Source organism: Akebia trifoliata, chromosome 9 (assembly GCF_017979445.1).
Source record: "Akebia trifoliata isolate Shusen 1 chromosome 9, ASM1797944v1, whole genome shotgun sequence".
Lineage (NCBI taxonomy): Eukaryota > Viridiplantae > Streptophyta > Magnoliopsida > Ranunculales > Lardizabalaceae > Akebia > Akebia trifoliata.
In genome coordinates, this window is record NC_141383.1 from 21,526,562 (window position 1) to 21,554,526 (window position 27,965).

Below are 27,965 nucleotides of genomic sequence, written 5' to 3' on the forward strand. Positions count from 1 at the left end.
CTAATGGAATATATAGAGATCATAATATGAGGGTAATGGAAGATAGGGAAATCAGAAGAAGAAAAGAAGATGAAGTTTCGGTTAAGTTACAAAACCAAAAATTAATGTTGACAAATTTTGGCATTTTTTGAATTGTGTTCACAACCTAAATATCAACCATTGGATGAAAGTAGTTATCATCAATTGGACAGCATTTACCACATCTAAATCGAGATTTAATTTTCAAAATCCAACACTAATCTTAATAAAATTGGACAGTATGTGGGTAAACGTGCGGGTAATGAGTATTTTGTGGTTACTTTTTATGGCAAAATGTAAATGTTAGATAAAGAAATGTTTGTAATGAAATTGTAAAGACGAAAATTGGATAATGTATTTTCGTTCATTACGAAAATACGAATAATTATTTGATAAATTACCCAATAATAAAGATTTACTTTATTTTATTTTATTTTATGAATATTCTTTTATAATATTAAATCCATACATATTTTGCAAGGTTAAAGATGCTTTGTAGCTTGTTCTTTGTATAGCTTTGCTTCTACAGTCCCTAATACAACACATTTTAAAGAAGAATAATGATTTTCGAACTAGAGAGTCTTCAATCTCTCAACACTTGGTTGATATGGCACGGACATGGAGCCATAGATCTTTTTCATCAGGAGACACAACAGCTCGTCCCCATAAGGATGTTCAATTCTGTATCCCGATGAAAAAGATCTATGGTTCTGTGTCCGTGCCACATCAGCTGAGTAAAGAATTTCTAGTTAGAAAATCAGCACTCTTAGAAAAAATAATAATATAGATCTCTTGTACTCATGGTTTAGGGTTGGAAATTGAAACTTTTCGGTTTGGTCCAATTCAATTTCTCTCCGGGTTTAGTTCAGTTCTGGGTCAGATTTTGGGTAATGGGTAATTTGTATATCCCTAATTGGACCTTTGAAGTGTTGATGGAAAGCCTTGGATGGAGCAAGTTTCCCATCGAAAGTAATCCCTAGGGGCTAAGGAATCTCTATAGTAAAATATTTTCTTCGGATTACCACATAAGGAGAAAACTATAGTTTCTTTTTAACTAAATCCAAGGTTTTTAAAATGGTACGACTACCGAACTTCCACATAACTCCCAAACTTAAAAATAAAATTAAACGATAAAAAATAACATTTTTTTCAAAATTCATAGAATTTCGTCCTCTGCAGCCCTGAAGAATCGGGGCATTTTTTTTAGATGCAAAAAAGGTGAGTCCAAGAAACCTTAGTAAGGGTGAAATCCTTACTAACTTAGTAAGGCTAGGGGGACTCTTTTAGTTTTGATGATAGGGGTGGTTTTGACTTTTGAGTGAATAACGTGAGTTCTTATCATGCTAAGAAATTCATTTTCAAGGAGATTGGATAAAAAAAATATATTATTGCCCAATTTCCTAACAGAATCATGTAGACATTAAGAATTTTTTCTAGATAATCTCATATTATCTCAGTTGTTAATTGGCATCATCAAACACTAAAATTTTTCAAGCTACTTATGGGACAGTTATAGTGTATGTCCCTTATTAAACATATGGAAAAGAGTGGTGATAATATGACTCCTTCGTGTGGCATACTAAATCAACTCCCCTGATGTGAGGTGTGCAAGAACCAAAGACTTTATGCCTCAGGATACACAATCACACATCCCAATAAATCTGCAGTTGTGTATATGGGGATGTGAAATTGTGTATCCCGAGGCATATATAGTCTATGTTTCTGGCACACCCGCACGTCAGGGGAGTCAATTGAGTATGTCAGGGGGAGTCATATTATCACAACTCTATGGAAAATGCTGAAGTAACTTTGCAGGACATTGGGCTGACATGGAGGTGTGTATGGAACCATAGATGCCTTTCCGCAAGATAAGAGTTAAAACCATCTATGGTTTTATGCACACCTCAATGTTAGCTCAGCGTCTAACAGAATGTCTTGCGCAATCACTCTAGCACAACTCTAAACCTAAGAAAATAAAAAATTGGAAAGAGTCCCAATAATATGACTCGCCAGGTGGCATACTCAATTGACTCCATGATGTGGACATGTTAGGGAACCGTAGACCTGTACGTCCCGAGATACACTTTTTTATGGGTAAGTGCAATCAATATCCTGAGACATACAGATCTACGGTTCCCAAAATTTGTCATGTCAGGGAGTCGATTGAGTATGCCACCTGGCGAGTTATATAATCACAACTCAATGGGAAAACACTAGCCTTCAAGGACATTTGAGGCTCTCAACCAAAACATCTTCATAACTAAGAATTAAAACAAAGTAAGATAGTTCATATTAGAATTACATTTTTGTTTCATGCCATCTATAACATGGCTAGTGGTTCCATATTTATCTTAATGTTCAAACCAGATTAGAACAAAACACAAGAAAACCCATCTACCTGGTTTCATAAACCAGTCATTATAGGTTTACAAATACTAGCAAAAATACATTTATTATTTATATTTGCAACTAGTTGCATAAACCAGATTATGTTATATAAATAATACCTGGTAGTAGTAGTAGTAGACATTTCTATCATCCCATAAGTAACTATTGAGTCCAAAACTCAAAGCATCCACCCAGGAATGAAGCAATTGACATTTTGGGCTGAGGTTTGGCCATTATTGATCTGATCTTGATCCACTGGATTGTATCTGTCACCAAGAAAATAATTACAACAGCGAAATTTCCTTCAAACAATAGTATTTGGATGATAATATGTCTTACTTACTAAGGGTCCTTGAGCTCAAATGGATTACGACATTTGTTATACAACACCATAGCCCTCTAAATTTCATGGATGGCTACCGATCGTCCATGAAACTCCCAAATTTAAAATTAAAATTCAACGGTGAAAAAAAAAAAAAATTCAAAATCAAAGTTCATAGAATTTTGTCCTCTACAACCCTGTGGCATCGGATCTTGTTTTTGGGTGCTACAAGGTGAGCTCAATGGCCCTTAGAAAGAGTTGAAATCTTATAAGTTAGTATGGCTAGTTGGACTCATAGGATTATACTCTTTAAAAAGAATTCCTGGATTTTATGGATGATAATATATTTTACCCAATTTGCAGTGTGGAATTGCATTCTAGAGGCTGAAAGAATCCATCTGACGGGAGGTTTTGGCGACCATATGCCATGTTTTGCCCACCAGAAGCGTCCCATGACAGTTGAAGGTTAGGGATCTCTGTACTGTTTTCATCCAACTGCCAAATATGGAAATTTACGGGCCAATGTCAGTTATTTGTGCAAATTATGTATAAATTCATACAATATGAGGGCAAGAGAGAATTGGGAGGCAAATAGAGACCCATGAAATTTTAAGACATCATAAGGTCTAAATCTGAAGACCTCACAAGTATGTAATTTTAATACATATATACATACATACATACATCATACATGTATAGTGCTAATGTCAAGATTGCAAGGGACACTGCCATCATCCACAACTTTTTTTTTTTTTTAATATATTTAATATTGTCTTTTAGTGCAAAAAGTAAGGGTGCTGTGATTATGGTAAAATACGAAAACGGATAGAAATTTTGATCAAGTTGTGTAACTAGATACATAAATATTTCAAAATTGTATCTGGTTAATTAATTTGATGAAAACTTCTATCTGATTACGTAAAACACCCTATGTACAATGGTATTTTCGTTATAGATTGGTTCCATGTTCATTAAATTTCTATCCCAGTTTAAGTGTCGACTATTAACGAGTTCAGGGAAATCCACCTCTCATAAGAGCTTAAGCTTTAAGCTGAAATCAATAAAAGAAAAATAGGAAATAAAGCAAGTTGAGTGAAAAATGATTCATCAAGATCTGATATAAAATGTCCGATACCGATATTAATATGACGTGCCAGACCTAAATCCTGCAACTAGACATTCCATATTAAAAGTTTAAAATAAGTTCAAACTGAAACATTATGTGTGTGTGTTGATTACCTTCCTTCGCAAGGTTCTATTTGCTTCATGTAGCATTTGTTCCTGAAGTAGGATCATTCATAACTATATTATATTGGAAACACATAAAATTGAAACGTACGAAATCAAATTTTAAGAAAAATTGCATCACCTTTCTTTGAAGGTCAGAAAGCTGATCAAACAAAAACTGAGTCTGCGAAACATGTCGAAATAGCAAAGTTAGGAACAATACCAACTGAATTGAATTCCCCTATCAAATGATAGTAGCTTGTAATTAAAACATATATATCATCTGGTGTTTTAAGCTCGGAGAAGATGTGAAGAAAGATAATTCGGTGAATTCTCACTTGACAGCCATCTTCGCATCAAGATCTAAATTAAAAGATGCCCATAACAGTCTCTTTTTTATATAATGTGATTCTCATGTATAGATCATTTCTATAATAGAAAAAGAACAATTTTTGTTTTTATGTCCAATGGATTAACAAAAAGTGGCGCAAAAATGAAGATCGATGAAAATGCGATTATTTTATAATTGATAAGAAAATACAAAGAATGGAGAGATGAGAAAGGAAGATATGTAAGGTTTTAGAAAGAAAATTAAGAAATGAATAAAGGTTTTAGAAAGAAAATCTCTAGAACATCATTGCATTAAAAAATTCAAAACATCATAACTTACATTCCAAGGGTGCCGATGTCCACAACTACTAGGAACCACAAGTTGGTTCTATGGAAAATATAAAATCTTTAAAATTTCAACAAACCATTAGTTCATCAGTCCTAATGACCTTGGAAATTTCAAAGGTCTTTACTGTAAAATTAACTAAACAACAAAGAGGACAAAATATGCACGAACACAAGGATTTACGTGGTTCGGCAATGTGCCTACGTCCACGGATCAGATCAAGAGCAATCATTATTTTCTCTTGTGTTTTACAGTCCTATAGTTCTCTATAAATAAAATTGGGAGTTGCTAAAAGCCTAAAACATGTTTATCCCTCAAAATTAGAAACCTCAAAAATAGAAAACCCTAAAGAAACCATTAGTTCATTGGGACCCCGATGGGGGCACCAAAAAAGAAGAAAATAATTCAATTGGAGAAATGCGTGGAGAAATTAGAGGAGACCAGAGACAAATCACATGCTCGATTTGATTCAAAACTCTAGAGTGACTCAACCAAAACTTACTCTCATCAACAATGAAGATAGCATGAAAATCGAGGAATATGAAATGATGAATCCATATGGGGAAAATGAAGGAAAGAGTCAACCAAGATTTATTCGAATCAATTTTCCACGATTTGTGAGTCACAAGCCCTTAGAAGTCATTTACAAAGAGGAGCGATTTTTCTGCTACCGTCAGACAATGAAAATGAAAAAGCTTTCCTTACCCCATTCCACATGGAGGGAGTTGCGTCAATTTGGTTTCAATAGTATAGTCATACAAACCCAAATCCTCACATTGGGAGGAATGACAAAGGAAACATTAGTTTGTTTTGGATCAACTGATTATGAGAATCTTGGTGAAATGTTGGCAAATCTACAGTAAGGTTCTGAAATGTTGGAGTTTGAATGACTTTCAATGGAGTTGATGGTAGAAATGATGGGACCTTAATGGGATTGTTCGTTTAATGGGTATAACAAATTATCAATTATTTGTTCTAACAACCGCTGTAGGAGGAATGTTTATAAGTGGTGTTAACTGATTTAATAACTATCTGTGTAGCTGCAAAATGTTTTAGTTTATGCTGGTTAGCTAGATGACAAGAAGAGAAACTGCTCCGACTTCAATGTGCAAATCAACTAATGTTAGGATTGCTTACCAATGGTCAAGCATAAACGACAATTCCACCTGAGATGATTGCAGTAGTTGCATGACAAATTTCAATTGACAAAATGAAAGTTTTACTAAACAGTGGGATCTTTTATTATGGTGATGTACGTTTCACCACAAGCCATCGACGTAAGAAGATGCAAATACATTTCTATAAGGATGGAGTGGATGTTATTTGTGATGTTAAGAATGAGAATGTTCCAATTGAAAGTACTTTACAGCCATGAGGACATGGTCGGTTTGAAGAGGGGGGCATTGTTAGGATTCTATTTCTATTAGTATCTCCAAATAAAGAGGATTCTATCATAAGCTTAATTATTGATTTAATAAGTATTTTAGTAAAAGTGGAATTAGTAAGTAGTTATGACTATTAATTTATATAACCCATTAATAAAAAGTAGAGAATATTTCAAACATATCATTTGTGTGTTGTGTGTACGTACTCGATGTCTCGTTTGAGTGGGCACTTTAGGAGTTAGGTTTCTGACAGAAAATATTTGGTTCATTGGTTTTCCTGAGTCATATATTTTCACCTTATTATTACTGCATAAAGTGGCTTCTTGTTTCTAATCTCTTTTTTTTTTTCCTAGAATAAGGTTCTAGATATTGTTGGCACAAATTAAACTCCTTGATCTCTCCCATAACCTTTGCAAGCATTTCAAACAATATCATTTCCTATCATGATAAAAAAAAAACATGGAGAGGCATATCGAAAATGAGAAAACATTTGACAAGGAGGCATTAAACCTCTTGAATATTGGCAGTTACATGGTTTTTACCTTGCTTATGTGTTACGTGTATTAATTACTTACTGGCTTGCTTGGTAGTTGGTTGGTATTATCCTGGTAATGGTATATTTATAATATTATCTTTTTGTACTTATTTTCTCTGTATGATCTATACGATATATACAAGTTTGAAATATGAACTTTGTTTTCCACTTAATCCCAACCTCCAGGGTGTCAACCACCTTGGCCTTGCCAAGTGTTTTTAACAACATTGGTTGCAAAAAATTTCTCTTGCTCAGAGCCAATTCTACAGCTATATTAGTGAAAAACACCATTAAGATTAGTAAAAAACATCAGTGTAGAGTTGAAGACGAGCGGTGAAAAACAATGACAAACTCTTAGAACAAGGGTTCGTGTTGAGCCCCATACCTTGAACATCGCAAGAGTTTAGTCCCTGTGATAGGATAGGTTTTACTCATTCATTAGAACTTCAATTTTATGTCTAAAATGTAGTATATGTGCTGTTTCTAGACCATTTCCTTCCACATCTGCGTGATGTTGCAGACAATTTTCCCTTGAAAAAGAAAATTGTCATAGAAGAAAGGGTTGCCACTCATATAACATCAATTCAAAAGAAACATATAAATCTGTCCTCGATTTTATGAAGCCATAAGGTGTAACCCAAACCTCTCTCCGCAGCATCATCAAGAAGATATCCTAAGAGGTTTGCATTAGTAAATCAACTTATTTTGGTGATGTATCATCTATCACCATCACTTAAAGGTCAGCTCAATAATTTACTTCACAGAAGAAAGAAATGTCACCAAAATACCAATAAAACTATTTCTATAAAAGAAACCATTCAATGTTTAACAAGAAATCCCACTGTAATACAAGGAAAGTCTGTCTTGCTTTGAAAGTGAGAACAAATTTCACCTCCTTACCCCTATAAAATTTATCATGTTTTTGCAGCTCCAAACATAATGAAACATGAAATTACCTAATTAGATAATGATAGGTCAATAGATTGTGAGCATTATTTCCATTGTTTAGAGATTTTAGTCCTAACTTGAGAGTAATGTAGTAGACTTCTATATAATGTTTGATTACCTTTGTTGATCGGATTGTCTTTAAGGATGTCTCCAGTTGATTCTCAAGCTGATCAAGTTCCTTAGTATTTAGTGGGCCCAAGTCCTCCCCAAGCAGGTTTCTACAATACATGGGTAGAAGGATTTTATGACGATGTTTAATAATTGTATCGAGAATTCAACAAAAGTTCATAAATCAATTGTTCCACCATCCATAAAAAAATGGAAAATTGTTCCAAGAAGTTCAATTGTCTACCTATTCATTCAAAATACATATGTCAAAGCAGCATCCAACAAAATAAAGACTTAGATCGAGACGATTACCTTTGAGTTTGTTGCAGAACCTCAACTCTTGCCTTGAGCCTCAAATATTCCTGGTAGTTGTTCTGCTTGAGAGAAAAAGTCACAGAATGTCAGGAGTAATGAAATAAAGGAGTTCTCCCTGAAAGAAAGAAAACTAAAAAAAAATTTCAGTTCACACATACAAGAAATACTATTTCAAAAGGAGGCTTGTATTGGGAATATTTCAAAAACTAGTAAATGTATATGGGTATGTGCATGAGATTTTATACAAAATTCTTATTCAAGACTTAATAATTTAGTTATATACTTAGGTATAATCACCTCTGGATAATTAAATGCACTAGAGAATAAATTAAGCAACCTGTGTGTCCTTGGGTGGCATGCTAGCTTCCAATGTGCCATAACTGCACTTTTGGTACCTGTCAAGTGTCTTTAGCATGCTAAAGGAACAAAATATAGGGTTGTGAGTATAAATTTATGAATTTTTGCATCAGAGCACTTAATATTATACATGAATATCTGATGCAAACTAATATGTGAAATATGCTAGAAACTAAACTTGAATAAAACAGCTTCAGATACATTCATCAACTATTCTAAGATAGCGAACCAATGCTGAAAATAAATCTAATTCAATTCTCACATACAGATGACACAAGTTTATTGCCTATCCTAATAATTGGAAAAGCAACACCGGATGATATAATGATCCAAAACTTAAAGACATCCATAGACTAAAGTTGCATGAAATGATTGTTATCCTGGCAAATCATGAAATAAATATAATTACACAAAATATTTTATCATAGATGAAATAGTATATAACAGAGAAGGAGGCTATGATATTAGTCATGGTTCAATTCACAACTCCACATATGACTTTATAAAGCTTGGTAGTGAAAGATTGCGTTAGGTGAATGACCTAATCTTATCAAAGAATGTAGACAAAAATACAACAAATATTGCTTAGAGAAAATGTGTTGTTACATGATTTGACTTGAGATATTACTTATAATAGGAGTTAAAATCATAAATTACAATCAATGTTGCCTATCCTAATAATTGGAAAAGGGTATAGAAAATGATGCTTTCGGTAAGTGTAAAGTTAGAACATATATATATCATCTTTCAAGGGATGAGTAAGAGACTAGCACTAATATGATGATAATGTAAGTTGAAATAAGAACTGAAGAGAATGAACACAGCAGTCCTAAAAAAGGGGAGAGAACGATTAAAAGAGCAATGCAACGAGAAAATTCACAACGATAAAAAGGATTATATCATCAATTCATTTATTAAAATTTAAAACCATAGGTGGCAATGCACTGACTTGAAATTGTTGACACCATTGGATGCTCAATCAGATGTGGGCTATGTCCATTGCCCATTCCAACCACAAAATCACATACTGAGTCTAGATTCTGTTGACATCTTCACCAAAAATGAGAAGAGGCATTCTAGGATCTATCAAACGAACACTTAAGCCTGACTTCAACAAATGGTGCAAGCAACTCCTTTTCAAAATAGTAGACACATGCCAATAGAATCAAGATAGTTCTTGGAAAATTACGTATGAATTCACTTATTGGAGAGTTAGGGTTTGCTAAAAGAAGGATAATGATAAGAACTTGAACAGTAGAAGAAGATGAAATTTAATCGATAATTAATTTTGACTGACTTCCATAAGAAATATTACAACTTTTGAATGAATCTTCCCCTAATCCATCTTCCTCTTAAATAATTTTACCCACCCCCTACAATCTTTCAATCACATGCCATAACTTTTATTCAATCTAGAAGATCAATTGATAACCTACCTTATTCAATTTTAACCGCTAGTTAATTTAGAGTCAAACAACTCAGCTAATTCAGCTTATCAGTTGTAATATCCTCAAATACTTAAGTTGTGTTGCCTCATATGTGCATTTGAGTTTTAAACATAAAGTTGGTGATTCCTCAATAAAGTCTCTAGTGCAGTTGCAAGATGCCATAATTGGTCTCCCATGAAGTGCTATTTATGAGAATGGCATAAAAGAAACAAAAAAACAAACGGGAGATTTTTAATGATACAGACAATATTTCTCATTCATGGGACTTATGCATTATTGCCGTCGCTTCTCATATTCAAATTTGGTGATAATCTTACCCCAAGTCAAGTATGTAAACGACACGAACTTGAATTAGTGGCGATGATTCTTGTGGAAAAATGTGATACCTTTAGCAAAGATTTTATTGTTGCGGCTAAAAGTGCACTTTTAGTGACGATTTTAAAAAATTGCAACTAAAACATTTAGCCACAACACTTTTAGCCCAAGCTAACAAGCGATAAAAATTTAGCCACTAAAGGTCTAATTTATTGTAGTGTCAATGCATATGCACTACATGTCATCTTTTTAGCGAACTAGTAGTACAGGTGAGCACGAGGAGGTATGCACATCTGCTTCATAAAAGATATATGAATATTAAGTGAGAATATCATCCAACTTTGGAGATAAAATAGACATGGATTTCTTTGTTGAACTAAACACAATTAAAAAAAATCCTTATGTTTCCTTTCTTAACCATATTGTTCAGATAAGGAATGCTTATGATTTTCATAATTTTTTTTTTTTGGTAGGGTTTTCTTCATAAACTCGTGCACCAACATTGTTTGAGGGTCAAATACCCAACTAATGCCTGAATGAAATTTTTGGACTACTCGTCATCAGAGTCTATTGCATCTTCATTGATTCTCAACGTTTAGTTAACTGGGCTACTTTCCCTCCACCAAAAAAAGCTATTTCATGTGACAATGAGGCATAACGCTAAACCTTTCATCACAATTGCAGCAGAGACCTTTCTTGTGATGAACTAATATGTTAGTTGTTGTTAGCAATTTAATCAGGGGTGTCAATGCCTTAGTCCCACCTAATTATCAAATTTGTGGAGCCACAGTCAATACAATTAATGAGGAATGATTCAAATTATTCAATGTGCAATTAGATAGTTTTTTCAAATCATAATTGGTAATTGCAAAGGAAAGTCGTTCAGTATGGTTTACTCATGACCCCTAAAATGTCCTCAAATTTAGTTGGGCCAAGCCAAGGACAAAAAGCATCAACAAATTTCCTACATGACATATCTCAAGCAATGTTTTTTCTTCCATTGGAACCAATGCATTATCCCCTTTTCATGGTGAAAGGGAGCCAAGGTAACCCTATCACTAGATGGTGGTTCTCTAATATAAACATGCATGTATGGTATGCCTCGATTTTTTATCTTTCAGGGAGAAGAAGAACAACCACTTGACTTCCATAAGAGATCACAAATTTATGAATGAATCCTCACCTTATGCCCCCTAGACATTTTTTTTTCCTCCAAGCAATCTCTCAGTCACATGCCATACATTTTATTCAAATCTAACAAGTCAACTAATAACTTACCTTATTCAACTGTAGAAACTAGCTAGTTCAAATTCAAATCTGGCACGTAAATTCAACTAAGTCCTAAAATTTAAACTAACATCAATCTTATGTAAAATTTCACATTTTAATTGTATTTTTATTTATTGGATAGAGTTATGTAAATGATAGATAGGTGAGTGGTTGCCAATCTATTGAGATGTATTCATCTTATTGTGATGTAGTTCCTGACATTTAATATCTTGTATTATTTTAGTAAATAGCTAAAATTAAAATTTAATAAAAAAGATTTGATACATACATTTTTTTTTATGACAAGGATGTGTGAACCCCTAGGCACAATAAATAGGGGCAAGGCAATGGCCTCTTAGAGCACCATATCTCGCCCAAATCTTGCGAGTAGTTGCAATAACCAAAAAGCCACACATACCAGGTAAGTCGGGAGAAATACTTGTGGGTGGCCAACAAGGGCCCTACCCCTTTTTGGAGGGAGGCCTTGGCTACTATGCCCAGCATACGTTGATTTACATATTTAGTTTTTCATTAATTTATTTATTTTAATTTGTAAATTATATTTAAAAGTTAAAACTAAACATTTGTTTTTTTTTTTTTTATAAAAAGTAGAATAGGCATGATAACTTCATAGGTTAAGGCTGCAGATCGGGAACAAGCTTGGTAACTTCAAATGGAGGTTAGATGCATGTACTCTTGATTACTATTGACTTTTGTATGAACCTTGCATTGTCTTCAATAAGGAGAATAAATTCGGCTTCTTTGATGCATTGTCTGTTCTAGCATATTTGAGAATTCTTAATCGACTAGTTGTAAATAGTCCAAGGGCAATGTGGTTCTAAATGCACATCTTACCCTAGATATTCTTATATAGCAGCAATATATTATATAAAAAAAATTGACCTACAGAAGGGTCCTTAAATTTAATTGTAAATTTAGATTTTTTTTTTCTTTTTTTCAAAATTTGAGCTCTAGGCCATACTAAAGCAATGCAGGTTTTTAAATTCTTATGTTTCACTATTTTTAGGATGAAACTTTAGTTTCACAGACCTACTAAGGGCCTCCTTATTTGGTTAGAAACAAAGTTTCTATAGTAGGAGTAAACCTAATAAATGATATAGATGATAGTTATTCCAGAGTACTTCTCCAACTCATTCAAAAAGAACTTAAGCTACATCTCTGTCTCGAAGTACTTCTAGCTACACTATCCACACGGGCCCTTTAACTCCCTTATCTTGTTTTTCGTTCTTGGGAGTGATATCACTAATTGTGGAGAGTGGGATCGCGCCTTTAATTATGTTATAAGCCGTATTTAATAAGTAAAAGAATAATATTGACAATTAGATCTGATATTCTTTAATTTATTTACTAGGATTGAGCTTTTTTTTTTTTTTTTCTAATAAGGATTCTTGATTTTCCTAGCTTATTCCTATGAAGTACTGAAGCTAATTATAAAGAAGGATTGAGAAACTTTGGTTGATGAAGAAGAAAATTTTAGTAGAACTATGTTAGGAGATTTTTTCCCTTGTAGAAGTAAGACAAACATAGGTAGACTCCCTTGAAGCAATCAAATAAGTAAATTGGTTTTTCAATTTATAACTATTGGCATTAGAGCTCTTTCTCTGGCTGACTGTTGTGGGCTTAATGGAGGATGACCATGTTGTGAAAGCTAAATGGAGGAAAACCCTTGAAGCAGTCATTTTGCTTTAGTGTATATTCAATAGTCATATTGCGATCGTATGATGACTTGAAGCTATAAAACACTTGGAGAACAAATTTTGATCACTCATAAAATTATTGAAAATACTTCAATGAATTTACAAATCTTATCCTTGATGGTAATCTATCATTTTTCAATGGGGTGGAATATTGCGAGCAATTTAGTAATTAATACAATATTAGTAACAATTAGAATTGAGATTTAACATTATGTAATTGGATTGAGTTTTGTTTGGATAGGATTCTTTAGAATGCTATTAGACAATGAGGCGTAAGGATGGCTAATACCTTGAGGCATAAGAATTACATGCATGGAATCTTTAAATTTATAACATAGCACAAATAATAAGTTAATATTGAAAATTAGCAAAGTTAGTGTAGCCACCACATAATTTCAAACCCTCATAATCGAATTCCTAAAATATACAATATCACAATTTTATATTTATGACAAAATGTATAACTATATATATATATATATATATATATATTTTATTTTTATTTATTTATTTTTTTTTTTCAATAAGTTACTCTTTACAATACACAATACCAACACAATTATTAGTGGATTAAATCAATTCAACAACTTTCTTAACATCTACTACTATTTTTATTCAAATTTATCTATAAATGCTACCACATTTTGTATACTGATCATAATAATAATTAAATAAAAAAAGGAAGAGAATTAAAAGAAAATGAAGTGTACATTTTATTCATAGTACAAGCTAAGGCAAATGCCTTTTGAATGGATCAATAAATTATTTGTAAGCCGTAGGTATTTTTATGTTGTTTCCTTGTACCTCTGGACATTTTGAATGAGTCTCACCTTGAGGCTCAGCTCGAGGCGTAAGCTTTGTATGATATCTATACATGAAGTCATTGGGCAATTAATCATGGTAGTGACAAAAGTTTTGCACCCTTGGACAAGACTACATTAACAAACTAAATAACTTTGTTCGTAGGATCGGGTTTTGCCTTTAGCAGAGAGATCGTGGCAAATGGATTAAACTTACTCATATATTTGGATAAGAGTTAGAACCTTTAAAATAAAGGTCATAAGTTGAAGTGTGAAAAGCGAAGCAGAAAAGAGAATAGACAATCACACACAAAACACAAGGATTTATTTAGTTTGGTAGTGTGCCTACATACACAAATCAGATAAAAAACAATAACTATTTTCTTTCAAGTTTTATAGTCCTGGATATCTCTAGCAAAAACAGAAGTAAAGAAACGTATATATCTCCCCAGCAAGGGGTACTACCCTTTGCACAACATGAAGCATATTAAACTTCCGTTCTTTGGGAGTTACAAGTGAAGGCGAACGAAGGATCCCAAACTTCCACAATTGTGTTGAGTCCAACCACAAGATGTAGAGCATCGTTTGACAGTGTGTTCGAGACCAAACTTTTGAGAAGATGGTCAATTTGTTCCCACACTACAACTAGACAGTTTCGAGCTTCCTTGGCACTAAGAAAAGCATTGTCATCAAAAGGCAAGTTGGGTTCAAGAGCAAGCATGATGCAATTTATGAAGTGATCCTTGCTCTCAATTAGTTTGTAGTTGTAAGTTTAAGAGTAATAAAGTTACCTATGTTTTGCGATCGCCAATACGAGATTAAAGAAGATCACAAATAAAAAATTGAATAGGATTCTCCACTCCCCCTCAAGGCTTTGATACCATAACAAAATTTAGGAAAAACAAAACTCAATTACAATGTGAGATTAGAGTATTTGAGTCATGTAAGTATAGAGATATAATTATGTGGATAGTCACTAAATTATCTAACTTATTAGAAAAAGTCATGATTAAATTGCGACTTTTCTCCTTCACTTATTTAATCATGATTTTGCCTCGACTTCTTCAATAAGGTGCGTCTCTCATGAACTCTGCAATTAAATGACGAACTTTGAAATGAAAATTTGGGCCAAATGAATGATGACCTTGATGCACTAGAAAGAAAATATGAACTTGATGAAGTTGAAGGTGACCATTTTATCGATAATGTGTAAGAGAATGGGGGTGCCTAAAGGATGACATTGATTTTGATTTTTTTCATCGGTTGTGAAATCCTAACTCTGACTTGTGATATAAACCTTGAAAATGTTGATATCTGGTCACTGGTTGAAGATACATGAATGCTATCGTTAAGGGGTTTAGTGATTTATTAATTTAGTTTAATGTAGAACCTGATGATACAATATGAGAACACCATTTAGTTGGAACAATAAAAGAACCCTAACCATAGCTTGATTTTTTTTCCTGCTTTTTTTTTCGATTTTTACCAAATTTTCGCCCCAAAACCTGACTTGGTAGCTATGGTGATAAGGTTTCCCAGAATAATGGAAAACCTTCCACAAAGATACAATTTGTGGTATGATTTTCGAAAATAATGGATAAGATTTCATTTGGGTTTACATAAAAACCCTTATGTGCTTGTAAAAGTCCTTGAATCAAGAGATTTTGAGATAAGATGTGTGATGTGCATGGGATATTTTGGTTGACCAACTAAGAGTCACATTCTTCCTATAATTGTCCTCATTTGTGGCTCTTTGTTAGCTTCAAGCAGGTTTAAAAACACTGATTCTTAATATTTGATCAAGGATGAGATTGATTATAATACCGTTATTATCATAGATCTAGAGAGGAGGTTTTGTACACTCAAAGATGCATAGAGTTCACCCCCTCAAATTAGTCATATCAGTAAAATATTTTAGCAATTTACTAATACAGTTTGTTTTCATGTGTGCATTAATTCTATTGAACTTGAGAGCGGGTGAGGGGCAATGTCCGCCCAACCAACTATCTTGCATTTTCAGTTCCTCGCATGAACCAGATAAATCACATGCCTTCTTGTCAATATTTGTTACCTATATTTCAATAATGCCACTTCTTTTATCATTAGTATTATTTGCATAATACAAGAGACACCGTCATTTCTCGCTTTGCATAGTAAGATGGTATGTGAACAATGTTAATTATGCAATTATTATGAGAGGTTCAAGATGGAGTTTTATGAGACATGTACCAATTTAGATTTGGGATTAGATAATTTAGTATATCTTTTTCAAAAATTAGAAAGAGAGATGACGAAGACCACTGATACGTAAGATCTAATAATCGGGATATAATTATTTGATGGTTATGAGCAGGACTTAGTTGTCATCCTAATGAGGTACTACATATGATTTGTTCATGGTGCCTGTAAGCTGAAACTAATCATGAAGAACAATTGGCAGAAGCCATTGGAAGGAGTTTTTTTGGTTGGTGTTTGCTAATGATGACAATTTTTTCTTGGAAAAAATTGTTTGGATAAGGCAACCTAATTCTAGTCCTACTTTGTCTGATCTTCACTTCACACTATGAAAGCCTCAATTTTATTCAAAACTCCAATTGGGTAGCCGAGCGTCTAACCCCAAGCTTTAGATTAAAAATCTGAGTCTTTGGGAATATAATAATATGAAAATCCAAAAGTCTAAACAAGAGCTCTAATCTTCATTATTCTTTGCAAAAATCAATCTCTAATGGTAACTTATAACCTTTCCATTTTTTTCCAAAACAACAGCAAATTCTTAGCTGAACCCACAAGAGCAAATATAAAGAAAAAAAAATGCTCAGATTATACCAAAGTCAAGGTAATAGTCCCTCAACATGTCGCATCCTGTCTGTAAAATCTAGGTATGAAGACCTTTCCTTTGCACTAAATACCTAGGATAGATGTCTTATCTATTATTTCAAAATTTCCTTCAAATGGATAAAAATGTGCAATATTGGGAACTCCATTGATCTTTGTTGCAAACACGTATCATCCATTCTTCCTTTCCATCCTACTGGAAATACACCATGAAGAAATATCATTTGTCAAATTGATTTTCTTATCGATGCAAGTGTACGAAATATGATCAACAAAAGCTTCAGCTGCATCATAACTTCTTGTCAATCAGCAAAGACATTAAATCCCAAACCGTGTTTCATCGTAGAATGATACAGTGAATTTTTGTATCAAAATCATCTCATGCCTTATCTATCTACGGAAAAAAATTGTGACTAGTGTGATTACTAAATAAAAGTAAACTATTCATTATTCTATTAAAGTTAACATATAACCTTCTCAAGTTGATAGTTTTTTAGAATGCAATATAGTTTCATCAAATGCTCTCTCATTTCCATTGTAGATCAAACTGTTGTTGAACTAAACCACCACAAACTTGCCTATAAACAGTTATAGTAGCCGAATCATCATCCTTAGGATTGTACAAGGAACATTTGAAAACCTAAATGGCATCACAACCACTTATGCAGTCCCATCCAATATCCTAAAAATTTCCCTTTATTTATCTCTAATTGGATCTTGATCTTGTCATAGATGCTTTACGAATCTATTTTTGAGAATACAAGTGTCCAGATAGCTTGTCCACGTAGCATAGAGGAAATGGTACTTGATTTTAGTTTTTTAGATTGCTCAACTACTAACACACCATCATGATAAAGCATCCTACTTCTAGGTCAAGAGAGCAATTCTCGTTCACAAACTCACGTTTTCCTTATCATCTCTTTCTACTAACTTGTTGGCATGTAACCACAACTCTTCATATTCAATTGGATCATTTAGTTAGCTACTTGATTTGAGTGACAATCAACTTGCAACTCCTTGAGGACGGTGGTCTTCAGCTGTTCCAACATATATTGTTAATGGATAAGGCCCCACAAACACTTCGCTTTCTTTTTTTGACCTATATATCATGTTCAAATGTGGATGCTTTCCCAACATCAATTTTAGCTCATGTTGCTCATTTTTGCATTGGATCCTAAAATATTGCATCTCAACTAATTGTCTTCTTCAGGTGCATTGATTGAGCCCCTAACAATCAAGGTCACTCCATCATCACAACCAACCCAACTACACTAGCAACAGTCCCTACATGATATCATTGTTCCCTTTACCTACTTCAAATCTGGACTCTGCATGATTCTTATGATACTCAAATGCATGAAGCCATTGGGCTCCACAATTATAATGGCTAGATTTTTTTTATAAGTAAATGGTTAGTGGCTAGCAAAGTGAAGTTGGGTTCAAGGGGGTATACTAGGGAGACAACACTCCGAACATCTTACCAACCTAGCTAAGTTAGGACTTTGACTATAATGTATGGTTTGTGTTAGGGTATGTTTGGTAACACTTTTGAAGTCTGGAGTTTGAAGTGCAAAGTCTGTTTTTAAAATCTGGAATCTGAAATCTTATTTTGAAAAAGTTATTTGTTTATCATTTTTAAAAGTTTCTGCTTACAAATATAATTTTAAAACATAATGGACATTTTTGACAATAATACCCTTTTATAATTCTAATAAATTGTTAATCGAAAAACATAACATGTTATGCATAATGAAACCATCCACACATTTAATTTCAATTTCTAACCTATCAAACACCCCAAAAGTATTGTTTTCAATTTGAATTCATAATTGAGAAATTATATCCAACAAGATAATACTCAAACAATAAATAATCATTCATTTTCTAGTTGAAAAATATAGAGTTTTAGGGTTCGTATAAAAATATAAGGTTTTCAAACACGAAACGAGAGAAAGGAGAGAGATTTTGACAACACAATTGTAGATGAAGGAGAGGTAGAAAAGTTAAAAATAAGGATTTTAAGGCTCGTATAAAGAAAGAATAAGTGATAGAAATTAGGATTTTGAAGAGGGTATTTTAAGAATACAAAAAAAATAGATTTCAGAAGTTTCGTCCAGCATCTCTCCATCACTAGTTCAAAACTTCTAAATTTTAGTTCTAGAGTCTGAAATATGAACTAAAACAAACAAAAATAAAGTTTCTAAAGTCTGAATTTTAAAAGTGGACCACCTCCATTTAGACTTCAGAAGTGTTACCAAACACACACTTATAAATAAACCTATTGTCATAATGGGGTTTGAAAGGCGTATCATTTCTATTAAATATTGTGTCTTGTGTAAGTCGGATGGGGAGTCGGCGAAACACAGCCTCCTTCACTGTAAGCAAGCATTGAAGCTATGGTCCTACTTCACAGGCTTGTTTGGGATGACGGGTTGCCTTCCGAGGTTTCTTTGGGGCATATTGGATAGTTGGTCCCGATGGGGAGTAGGCTTTCAACCATTCAATTGGAAACTTTGGGGACTTGTCCCTTTTGCAATCTTTTGGGAGTTGTGGCATTAAAGGAACTCTAGAGTCTTTGAAGGTAAGGAGCATGAGGAACATGGGCATATCTTCGACATTTTGGAGTTCCTGTACCGCTGGAGTTCAATTTTCGTGGAAGCTAAAGGAATCTTTTTGAGGATTTTATACGGAGATGGGATTGGGTTTGCAATCATATGGGTAGCACTTAACTTCAATTTTTGGTTTCTTGTTTTCTGTTTTGTAATCTTTGCATGGGGTTGGTCACCTCGACCTCCCCTCTTTCTTTAATACAGATCTTTCATTCATCATAAATGTTTGGAGATGTTGTAGATATTCTAGAAGCATTTCGTATCCAAGCAATTACATGTATGTGTGTAATTATATGTTGAGTTCCTATGTTGAAAGTCAAATTAACATGGTTTCTAAATGGTTAGTCAAAGGCCAAAAGAAAATTCTAGGGATACACACACATGTATCCGTTTGTGTTATGTTTAAAAGAAAAAAAAAATGTATGGAATTTCCATGAACATCATATCAATGTACCTAGAAGCTAGGAGTGTGCAACATTTTCCAAGTAGAGCACCCAAAAAAACATAACTTAGCTCCATGTACGAGTGGGGAAGTACACAATTGACCAATCTACATGATGTATTAAGCCTTCAGCAGAATGTTACAGAAACTTTTAAAGTGCCCCAAAAAGTAGGGAGTGTCAACCCCATTTGAACGACTTGTTCTTTTGTTTAAAAAAATTTCTCATTTGGATTTTAGAAGCAAGAAGTTATGTATACCCCTTCTGAGGCTTCCCTCAATGTAGCTATTTAAGCTAGGAGCTGTTGGAACTTAGAGGGTTGAATTTGGAAACCCTTTAATATTCAATAGGTTTAAACCATAGGGTAAACCAATCCCAACTTTTCTTTTTTGCTTTATGATTTATGTTTTTTACTTTATTGTTTTAAGCTTTAGTTGTAAGTATTGATTTTGCCTCGTGTAATTTTAGTCCCACATCAACTAGGAGAAAAATTGATTTGTAATTCTTAAATAATTATATTTCTAATAGTTTTAAAGTTGATAGAAGTAGTGGGCGGGCTCACGCGCACACACGAGGTTCGAAGAGACAAACCCAAGGTTCTAATTGAGATTTAGATCCATCGTTCTGAAAACCTTAATGCATATGCTCGCAGGGGGGTGGAAAATCATGAATTCACGTGGGTGCGCGCAAAGGCCTATTTTTTGCTTTAATTATCTTGGTCCATTTTTATTTAAAATTCTAGTCGTTTAATTCGTTTTGTAGTATTCTGAACCATTACAATACGAAGAGGTTTGTGACTGTTCTAAATAGTCACTTTCTCTTTTATTTATATGCTCTTGTTTAGTCATTTTAAAATACTTCTCTTTAATCTTTTACTTAAAAATTTTTGGTTATTAGTATACTTCTATTCTTCGTTGTGAGAGCACACAACATCGTCGAGTTCGAAGTTACGTTCCAATTAGAGTACCCTTTTGAAAATGTGGGTTGTTATATCATGGAGAGCGAACACCTATGACTATAATACCATAGTAGGAGCGAATTTCATTTTTAGGACAGTACTTCGCGCATGCCTCAATTATTAATTTTAAGTAATATTTTTCTAATACATTCAATTTGAAAATCAGGAATTATTTTAAACTTGTTCTCTCTGTCCATGAGAAATCAGTACACAAGAGAATAACAAAAGCTTCTATCCTTAGGCTAGAAATAGGAACCTTGAGTATACCTTGAAGGGCTTCCTGCAGTTGGTTTCTTTAGCTCTTCAAGTTAGAGGAATATAGAGATTCAGAGTATGCCCTTAGGAGTTCCCAATGTCCCCCCCAAGAGGGTATAAAGTAATAGAGCGAAACCTATCGAATCTTGAGCTTAGAAAGGAAGATGTTATTTATGTTAAAATTGTAATTGAGAACATGGTTTAAAGATCCATTACGTTTCGTAATGTTTTGTATGAAACATTTCGATTTTCAAGCCAACCGAGACGAAACAATCTTCACACCAAAAAATTTTAAAAATTATATGATTTTCCCTAATCCACGGATCTTCAAGAGAGATCAGACAGAGAGTGGAATCTAGGGAGAAGAGAGATGCGAAATAGGGGGAGATCTACAAGATAAAGAGAGATGGAGGAGAGAGAAAGAGAACTAGATAAGGGTGCACCCAAGTTTGTTAGTCTGCCACTTTGTTCCTCTCTATAAAACGACGTATCTACTGTAATAGAAATGTTGTGTTTGTCCTTCAAACTGAAGTTATGCCCTTGACCTTGGTCTCCTATATAAGATTGGGTCATTTAGACCTGACCCTCATTGTTTGATAGGGAAGATTTTATTTTTTAAATTAATATTAATGTTTCGAATGTTTTGTATTGTTTCAGGAATTTTTTTATTTTTGAAACGAAATGACTTTTTAAACCATGATTGAGAATGCATTTGACAGTTGACCAAGGATCATGTGCAGACCTTGTCAAGTGAAAGAGAAAGTTGAGAGAGTGTGTGGTAACATTGTTGAGCACCAACAATACCTTGATAAGGATTGGGATCATCTAATAGTTCATCATCCATGGTGGATAATTGGTATTTGTTAAGATTGGATTGGTGGAGAAACATGCTTGAGTATATCAATAATGTATAGGTATTGTGAGATAAATAATCCATGGGGAAGGAATATATCAACTCAAAGTCTAAGAAATTTGATACAACCAAGATCTTTAATTGCTATTCATAATCTACTTTGTTGATGAGATGATGAACTATTTAAGGATTCTTGTTAGTAATGATGAGATCGTTAACATAAACCAATTCATAAAGTGTATAGTAATTAAATTCAGTTTTGATGAAGAAAGCAATGTTTGGGCGTGAGACTACAAATCTTTAATAAAGACGAAATTTGCTAAGTTATTTGACATATATTCACAAAGAGATTATTCATTGCATTCGAATTTTCAATAAAAGGCACACTTTATTTAATAAGCATGGGTAAAAAAAGCCTTGAGGTTGTGTCAAGTACACTTCTTCAAATAATTGACCATGTAGAAAAGCATAATTGTAAATGTAAAGTTTTCAAATAACCAAGTAGTGACCTACCACCAAGAACAAAATGGTGTGGATGGTTTGGGTCTGACTAAAGGAGTAAAATTATATGTGTATTCAATGCCTTCTTATTTATTGAAGACATTGGTGACAACATGGGATTTGTATCTTTTAATTGAGACATCAACATGTTTCATGATATGAAAGATCTAATTGTTATTGTTTGTGGAGCCTAGTGGTATTGGTCAGCAAGTAGTATTGGTCATTACTTAGCAACAACAAAAAAAAGTAGTATTGTTCATCATTTCACAATACTCGCCACTCAAGCTTGGCACTATGTTCGTTGGGTGGGGGGGGGGGGGGGTTTGCAGGAGGTCCAGTAGCCCTTTTGCCTAGAAGATGGGGTTGGGGGTGGGGGGGAGAGTCATCAAAAGAAAATTTTCCATAGGGTATTTTTTAATTTCAAATATATTATGTAAAAACCCTAGTTAGGTTTTCCTGGGGATATATATTTCTCTTTTTGGTGAAAAGGGTGCAATATGTAACTGAGATTTTTCTCACCATCAATGTTTTAAAGTACCTAAGGCATACTTGAGGTGTTGGGTTCTTGAGACAAGGCATAAGCCTTAAGGCGCATTACGACGTAAATCTCTATTAATTAAAAAAAAAAAAAAACAAATCTTAAAAAATATGCAAAAACAAGTAAACAACCTTCAAACATCAAATAAAAATTAAACATTAAGAATGTAGGGAAGTAGCAATGTAATATAGTAGCAAAATAGCAATGTATCATCATTCATTGAGTATCAAATATCAAATAAATAATTACTCTAGACCTAAGAATGAAGTGTTAGACCCTATTATAAACTAGAGGAGAATAAAAACAACTAAAAATTATCTCTATCATCTTCACTAGTAGGGTCTTTCAAAGAATCGTTATGATATCTGATTACTCTATCATCTTTTGGATCTATCTTTATGTCTTCATAATCCTCTTCACTTATCAAATGCAATAATTGGTACTAAATTTAAGAATGTACATAAAAAAATCACATATCTCAAAATCTAAGAAAATCATTGATTTGTTGGTTCTATCAGGTTACAATATTTGTAAGAAAGTTATAAGAATTGACAGATTCGAATTCAGATGAGTATTGGAGCCTCTAAGAAGAAATCTTAGTGTAAGGAAATTTTTGGATTTCAAAGAAAGATTTTGAGAATTTCTCTTAATAATCTAAGTTTAGAAGAAAAAAAAAATACTTCTATTGAGTAAGATTATGTAAATAATAGACATTGGGAGGGTATTTGTGTAAAATAAAGCAAGAAATTAGAAAAAAGAAATTGATTTTTTAACCCACGATATTGGGTTGTGCCGAACCTATTGAGGCGTAAGTCTTAGTGCATAGGCATACACCTCATTCCTGTAAAGCGTATGCCTTATTAATATTTGATGAGGCTTAAGCCTCAAGGCATGAAGCATACGCCTTGCCTCAAGGCATGGGTATGTTAAAACATTGCTTCCATAGTGGAATCGGTGTGATCCATGGACATCCCACAATCTTAAGGAAATCACGTAAAATCTCTATGTTTTTTCTGCGTGTGAGTGCATCTTGATCTATATTCTTTATGGTCCTTGGATCGATTTCTCTACACCAGTTGCATCTAATAATGTTGGTGTCTGAATGGAGATATTTAATCCCTTTATCAAAGATATTTTAAATATATTTCTTAACTTTGATAAATGTAAAAAAGAAATATTAGTTATTGGATACTAATAAGTAATTTGGTTATAAGAATCAATAATGTGGACATAATAGTGATGACCATTTGTCAAAGCAAGAAATACTGCAAAGCAAGAGGCACCAAGCTAACTTTTGGTGTGTAGGACCACCATGGGGTGGGCCGTGCATTCATGAGGTTAATGAAATAGAAAGAGTGGTTGACATATGTATTTTGAGAGGCAGTGAATCAAAGTTTGCACCAACTTTTCTTATCCACCGTTGGTGCAACTTTTTGTCTATATTTGGGTTCTCATCACAAAAGTATGTTTAAGGAAATTGCTACACTTTAACAGCCTGTTAAATCACAAAGTTTAGAGAATTTAGAATAAGTAAGAAAGAATTTCCTCATATCTTTGCTATTTTAATGAGGAGTGGTATTGTAATGGAAATCCACATTAATTAATTTTCCAAATTACAAAAGTATCCTTGAATTTTACCTTCATAACCTAGGAAAGAATTTCCTCATATCTTTTGCTAAGCAAGTGAGATCAGTGGTTGGCAATTAGTAAGTGAAGGGGGTTATGAAGGTGATGGCATTGACTCTAGCAGAATTTTACCAACCTTAAGAAGAAGAGAGATTATTGTTTAATTAGTAATTAGTAGATAAAAGTGGGATATAAACCAAGATTAAGGTATCAACCGTCGTAGACTTTAACCAACTTAGCAACCTGGCACCTTCAAGATAATATATGGACATGTATTTTAATTAAAATGTCCCTACAACTTAACATAACAAAATGCATTTACAATTACGATTCTATTTTTAACAAGATATAGAGATGCCCTATCCTTACTCCTCTTATTTATGGTTTTCTTTCCATTTCACTCACGTGCATCACATGTGCATTCTACCAATCAATGTAACCTAAGTGGATATCCTAGGCCAAATGTATCATTATGGTGATCGTTGCCCCTCTGATCAGTTTTTTTTTTTTTTTTTTCCTCCTTTGATTCTTGATCCAACAAATCAAAATGATGATTGGGAGTTGTAAGCATGTAATCAGAATGAGTATATTGGTCTAGGTGATATCTTGGTTATCACAACTAGTGCCAATCTCTGAATTATCAACATCTAAGCCTTTTCCAACTATTAAGTGAATCATTTTTTTGGCATTTCATAGGGTGGGATAACATAATAGTGATAGGTTGACTAGAACAACCGAATAGCAGCCCAAAAGATTTATAAGTCGACTAGAATCGGTGTTTGGTGAAGATGAATATATATTTAGATTAGGTGAACTTGAAATTTCATGAAGGCAGTGTAATTTGGTTATTTTCAGCAAACCTCTCCATCTCATTGGAAGAAAATTATTGTTTTTCTTACCCCTGAAAATTTTTCGATTTATTGGAAAGCTAGTATCCAAATAAAAGTGCTTTACATGATGAATATGCATGTCATAAGTTCTAGTATGATCAAGGAACTTTATGATGAGGATCATGACTTTGATGATGTATGGAAACATTGGTCATATGAGGATTTTTTACTACATTATGATTTTATCTTTTGTCGATCCCTCTTGTGCACTGCACAAATGTGTTTGCCAGACTAATTCATCATTAATGTCATATTTTCTTGATTTCGTCCCTCGAATTGTACCTTTCTAGAATCAGATTGAACCGAAGTTTATCTAAAGGAAGTCTAGGCGTAAACCCTAGAATGAAATCTCAACACAAAGCATGGAAAAATCACCCCTCCATTTCCAACACCAAAATTTTCAACAAGCCTAGCTAAATGTACTTTCAATAGTTATGGTTCCAAGCTTCATTTTTTATGAAGAGAAAGATCACAGATTATACTTCACCCACAATCATCAAATTTCCATCTAAACAAGCTCAAGATCCAACATAATATTCAACAATGATCTATTCTTCTAATCCACCTAATTAAGTTTTCATGGCACAACATTCGACAGTCTCTGAATAACTAATAATTTTTCAATTACGAGTAAATAATAACTAAAAAATGGATGTAATAGTTATCAAACACAATATATTATATTATAATTCCAATGTGAAACTGAAGTACTACTTTCCCAGTCAAATAACCAGTAAGAACGAGGAGAATATTCTGTAAAATATAAAAAACACTAAGCAGCTGCCATTAGCAACTCTCTGAAAACAGCAAGAAACAATTCATGGATTTTCTTGAATTTGCAGCTGTAGAGAAAAGTACAGAATCCTTGCTACCTCAAAAACTAACAAAATTTTGCTGAAAATTGTTTGAAGAGAAATTTCTTTTATTTCTACAAGAAACAACTAGTTTATAAACAAAATCTATTTAAACTTTTTTAGTGTTAATGAGATTATGATTAAGATTTTAAAACAAGACCTAAAACAGTTTTTTAGGTTCAATATTTCAATGATCACAGAAAATGAAGGAAGAAGTGATGAAATATATGGATCTACACTGATTATGAACTCAACTCTTCCTTATCAACGAAATCCATAACCTAAATATCATCAAACCCTATCTAAATAATCGATTTCCTTCTGAACAAGAATTTTTTTTATTGTTAGTAAACAAATAAAATAATAAAATATCAATTTAAATAGATAAAAAGTACAAAAGTGCAAAGAAAACAACAGGTCTGCGAGGCACTAGTCAATGGTGTTTATAACTGATCTGATCTCAAAGTATCAGAAAAGAAACCTAAAAAACCGGTTATTATAACAATAAAATCACTCTAAAAAAAGGTTAAATTTTTTCTAGCTCAACAGCACCAAAACGAAAAGAAACAACATCAGAAGTATAGATCTATTGCTTACTTACAAAATAGAACACAAAAATCATATTAAACTCAAAGGAGATCGATTACTTAGCCTCAAAGAAAAGAAACATAGAAATTGAGATAGATTTAAAGAGAGACAAACAGAGAAACGTAGAGATTAGAAATATACCTAGAGAAGGAGATGAGAGCAAATAACAACAATAAAATCACACAAAATCTAACTACATCATGAAAAAAAAAAAAGTTAACTTCTGCTCAACATCATCAAAACTACACGAAATAACATCCAGAAGTATAGATCTAATGCTTAATCACCACCAAAAGTAAGAAAAACAAGCAAGAGATTAATTTCTTAGCCTCAAGGGAAAGAGAAACAGAAATTAGGTTCAACGAGAGAGAGAGAAACAGAGAAATGTAGAGATTAGTACTAGTATACCTAGAGTAGATGATAGCAGCAAATTATAATAATAAAATCACAAAAATATAAAAATAAAAAAAATTCAACTTTTTTTTAGCTCAATATCATCAAAACTAACCAAAACAACATCCACAAGTACAGATCTACTGCTTAGTTACGATCAAAGGCAAGAAAACAAACTAGAAATCGATTTTTTTAGACTAAAAAAAGAAATTGAGATAGATTCAAAGTGAAAGAAACTGAAAAACAGAGAAATGTAGAGATCAAAGTGTACCTAGAGCTGCTACAGAACTCATAAAGCTTGCCTCGGCTAGAAAAGATGATGAGAGCAACCTCAGCATCGCAAAGAACAGAGAGCTCATAAGCTTTTTTTAGAAGACCGTTTCTTCTCTTTGCGAATGTCACCTGACGATTTATCTTGTTTTCGATCCTCCTCAGCTCTACTCTTCCTCTCCCCATTTTTTTTTTCTAGGTTTCTCTCTTTCTTTCTTTCTTTCTTTCTTTAAATGTGCCTAAAAATATTAGTGACTTTGCTATTTCTCTCTCTAAGTTGTTCTTCTTTTAGTTAAGTTTTGATCTTCTTTTATGAGGAGGTTTGTTTAACGTTACTTAAAGAGAGAAAAGAGATAAAGAGATAAAGAGAACAGGAGAGATAAAATCCCATTTGAGGGTTTTTGTTTTTCTTTGTTTATGTTTCTTCCTCGGTTTTGCTCTCTTGTCTACGAAACCAGGTTTTGTACAGGAGAGAGAGAGAGAATAAGGAAGTAAAAATAGCGGGAGTTTTCTTTTTTTATTATTA

General features: G+C 33.2%; 1 protein-coding gene across 2 annotated transcripts; it reads right to left on the minus strand.

Annotated features, from left to right (window-relative positions):
* Positions 1-2,285: 2,285 nt before the first annotated feature.
* Positions 2,286-27,860, minus strand: LOC147394631 (K-box region and MADS-box transcription factor family protein). 2 transcript variants are annotated; one of them, XM_086454877.1, is made up of 8 exons: positions 27,441-27,860; positions 8,260-8,338; positions 7,920-7,984; positions 7,618-7,717; positions 4,098-4,139; positions 3,968-4,009; positions 3,081-3,223; positions 2,286-2,672 (listed from the first exon to the last, which is right to left on the minus strand). In XM_086454877.1, exons 1-8 carry the CDS (start codon positions 27,623-27,625, stop codon positions 2,585-2,587), a joined length of 744 nt encoding a protein of 247 aa, XP_086311003.1. In that variant the 5' UTR covers positions 27,626-27,860; the 3' UTR covers positions 2,286-2,584. The 2 variants fall into 2 exon arrangements, with proteins under 2 accessions (XP_086311003.1, XP_086311004.1); XM_086454878.1 differs by having other exon boundaries at positions 7,920-7,981; positions 27,441-27,855.
* Positions 27,861-27,965: the final 105 nt, after the last annotated feature.

Excerpts from the sequence above, each read along its gene's own strand:
- LOC147394631 (XM_086454877.1), bottom strand. The coding sequence starts at position 27,625 with ATGGGGAGAGGAAGAGTAGAGCTGAGGAGGATCGAAAACAAGATAAAT. Across the intron at positions 7,985-8,259 it reads TGCCACCCAAGGACACACAG|CAGAACAACTACCAGGAATA; the intron begins GTTGCTTAATTT and ends TTTTCTCTCAAG. Across the intron at positions 2,673-3,080 it reads AATTCCACACTGCAAATTGG|ATACAATCCAGTGGATCAAG; the intron begins GTAAAATATATT and ends TCTTGGTGACAG.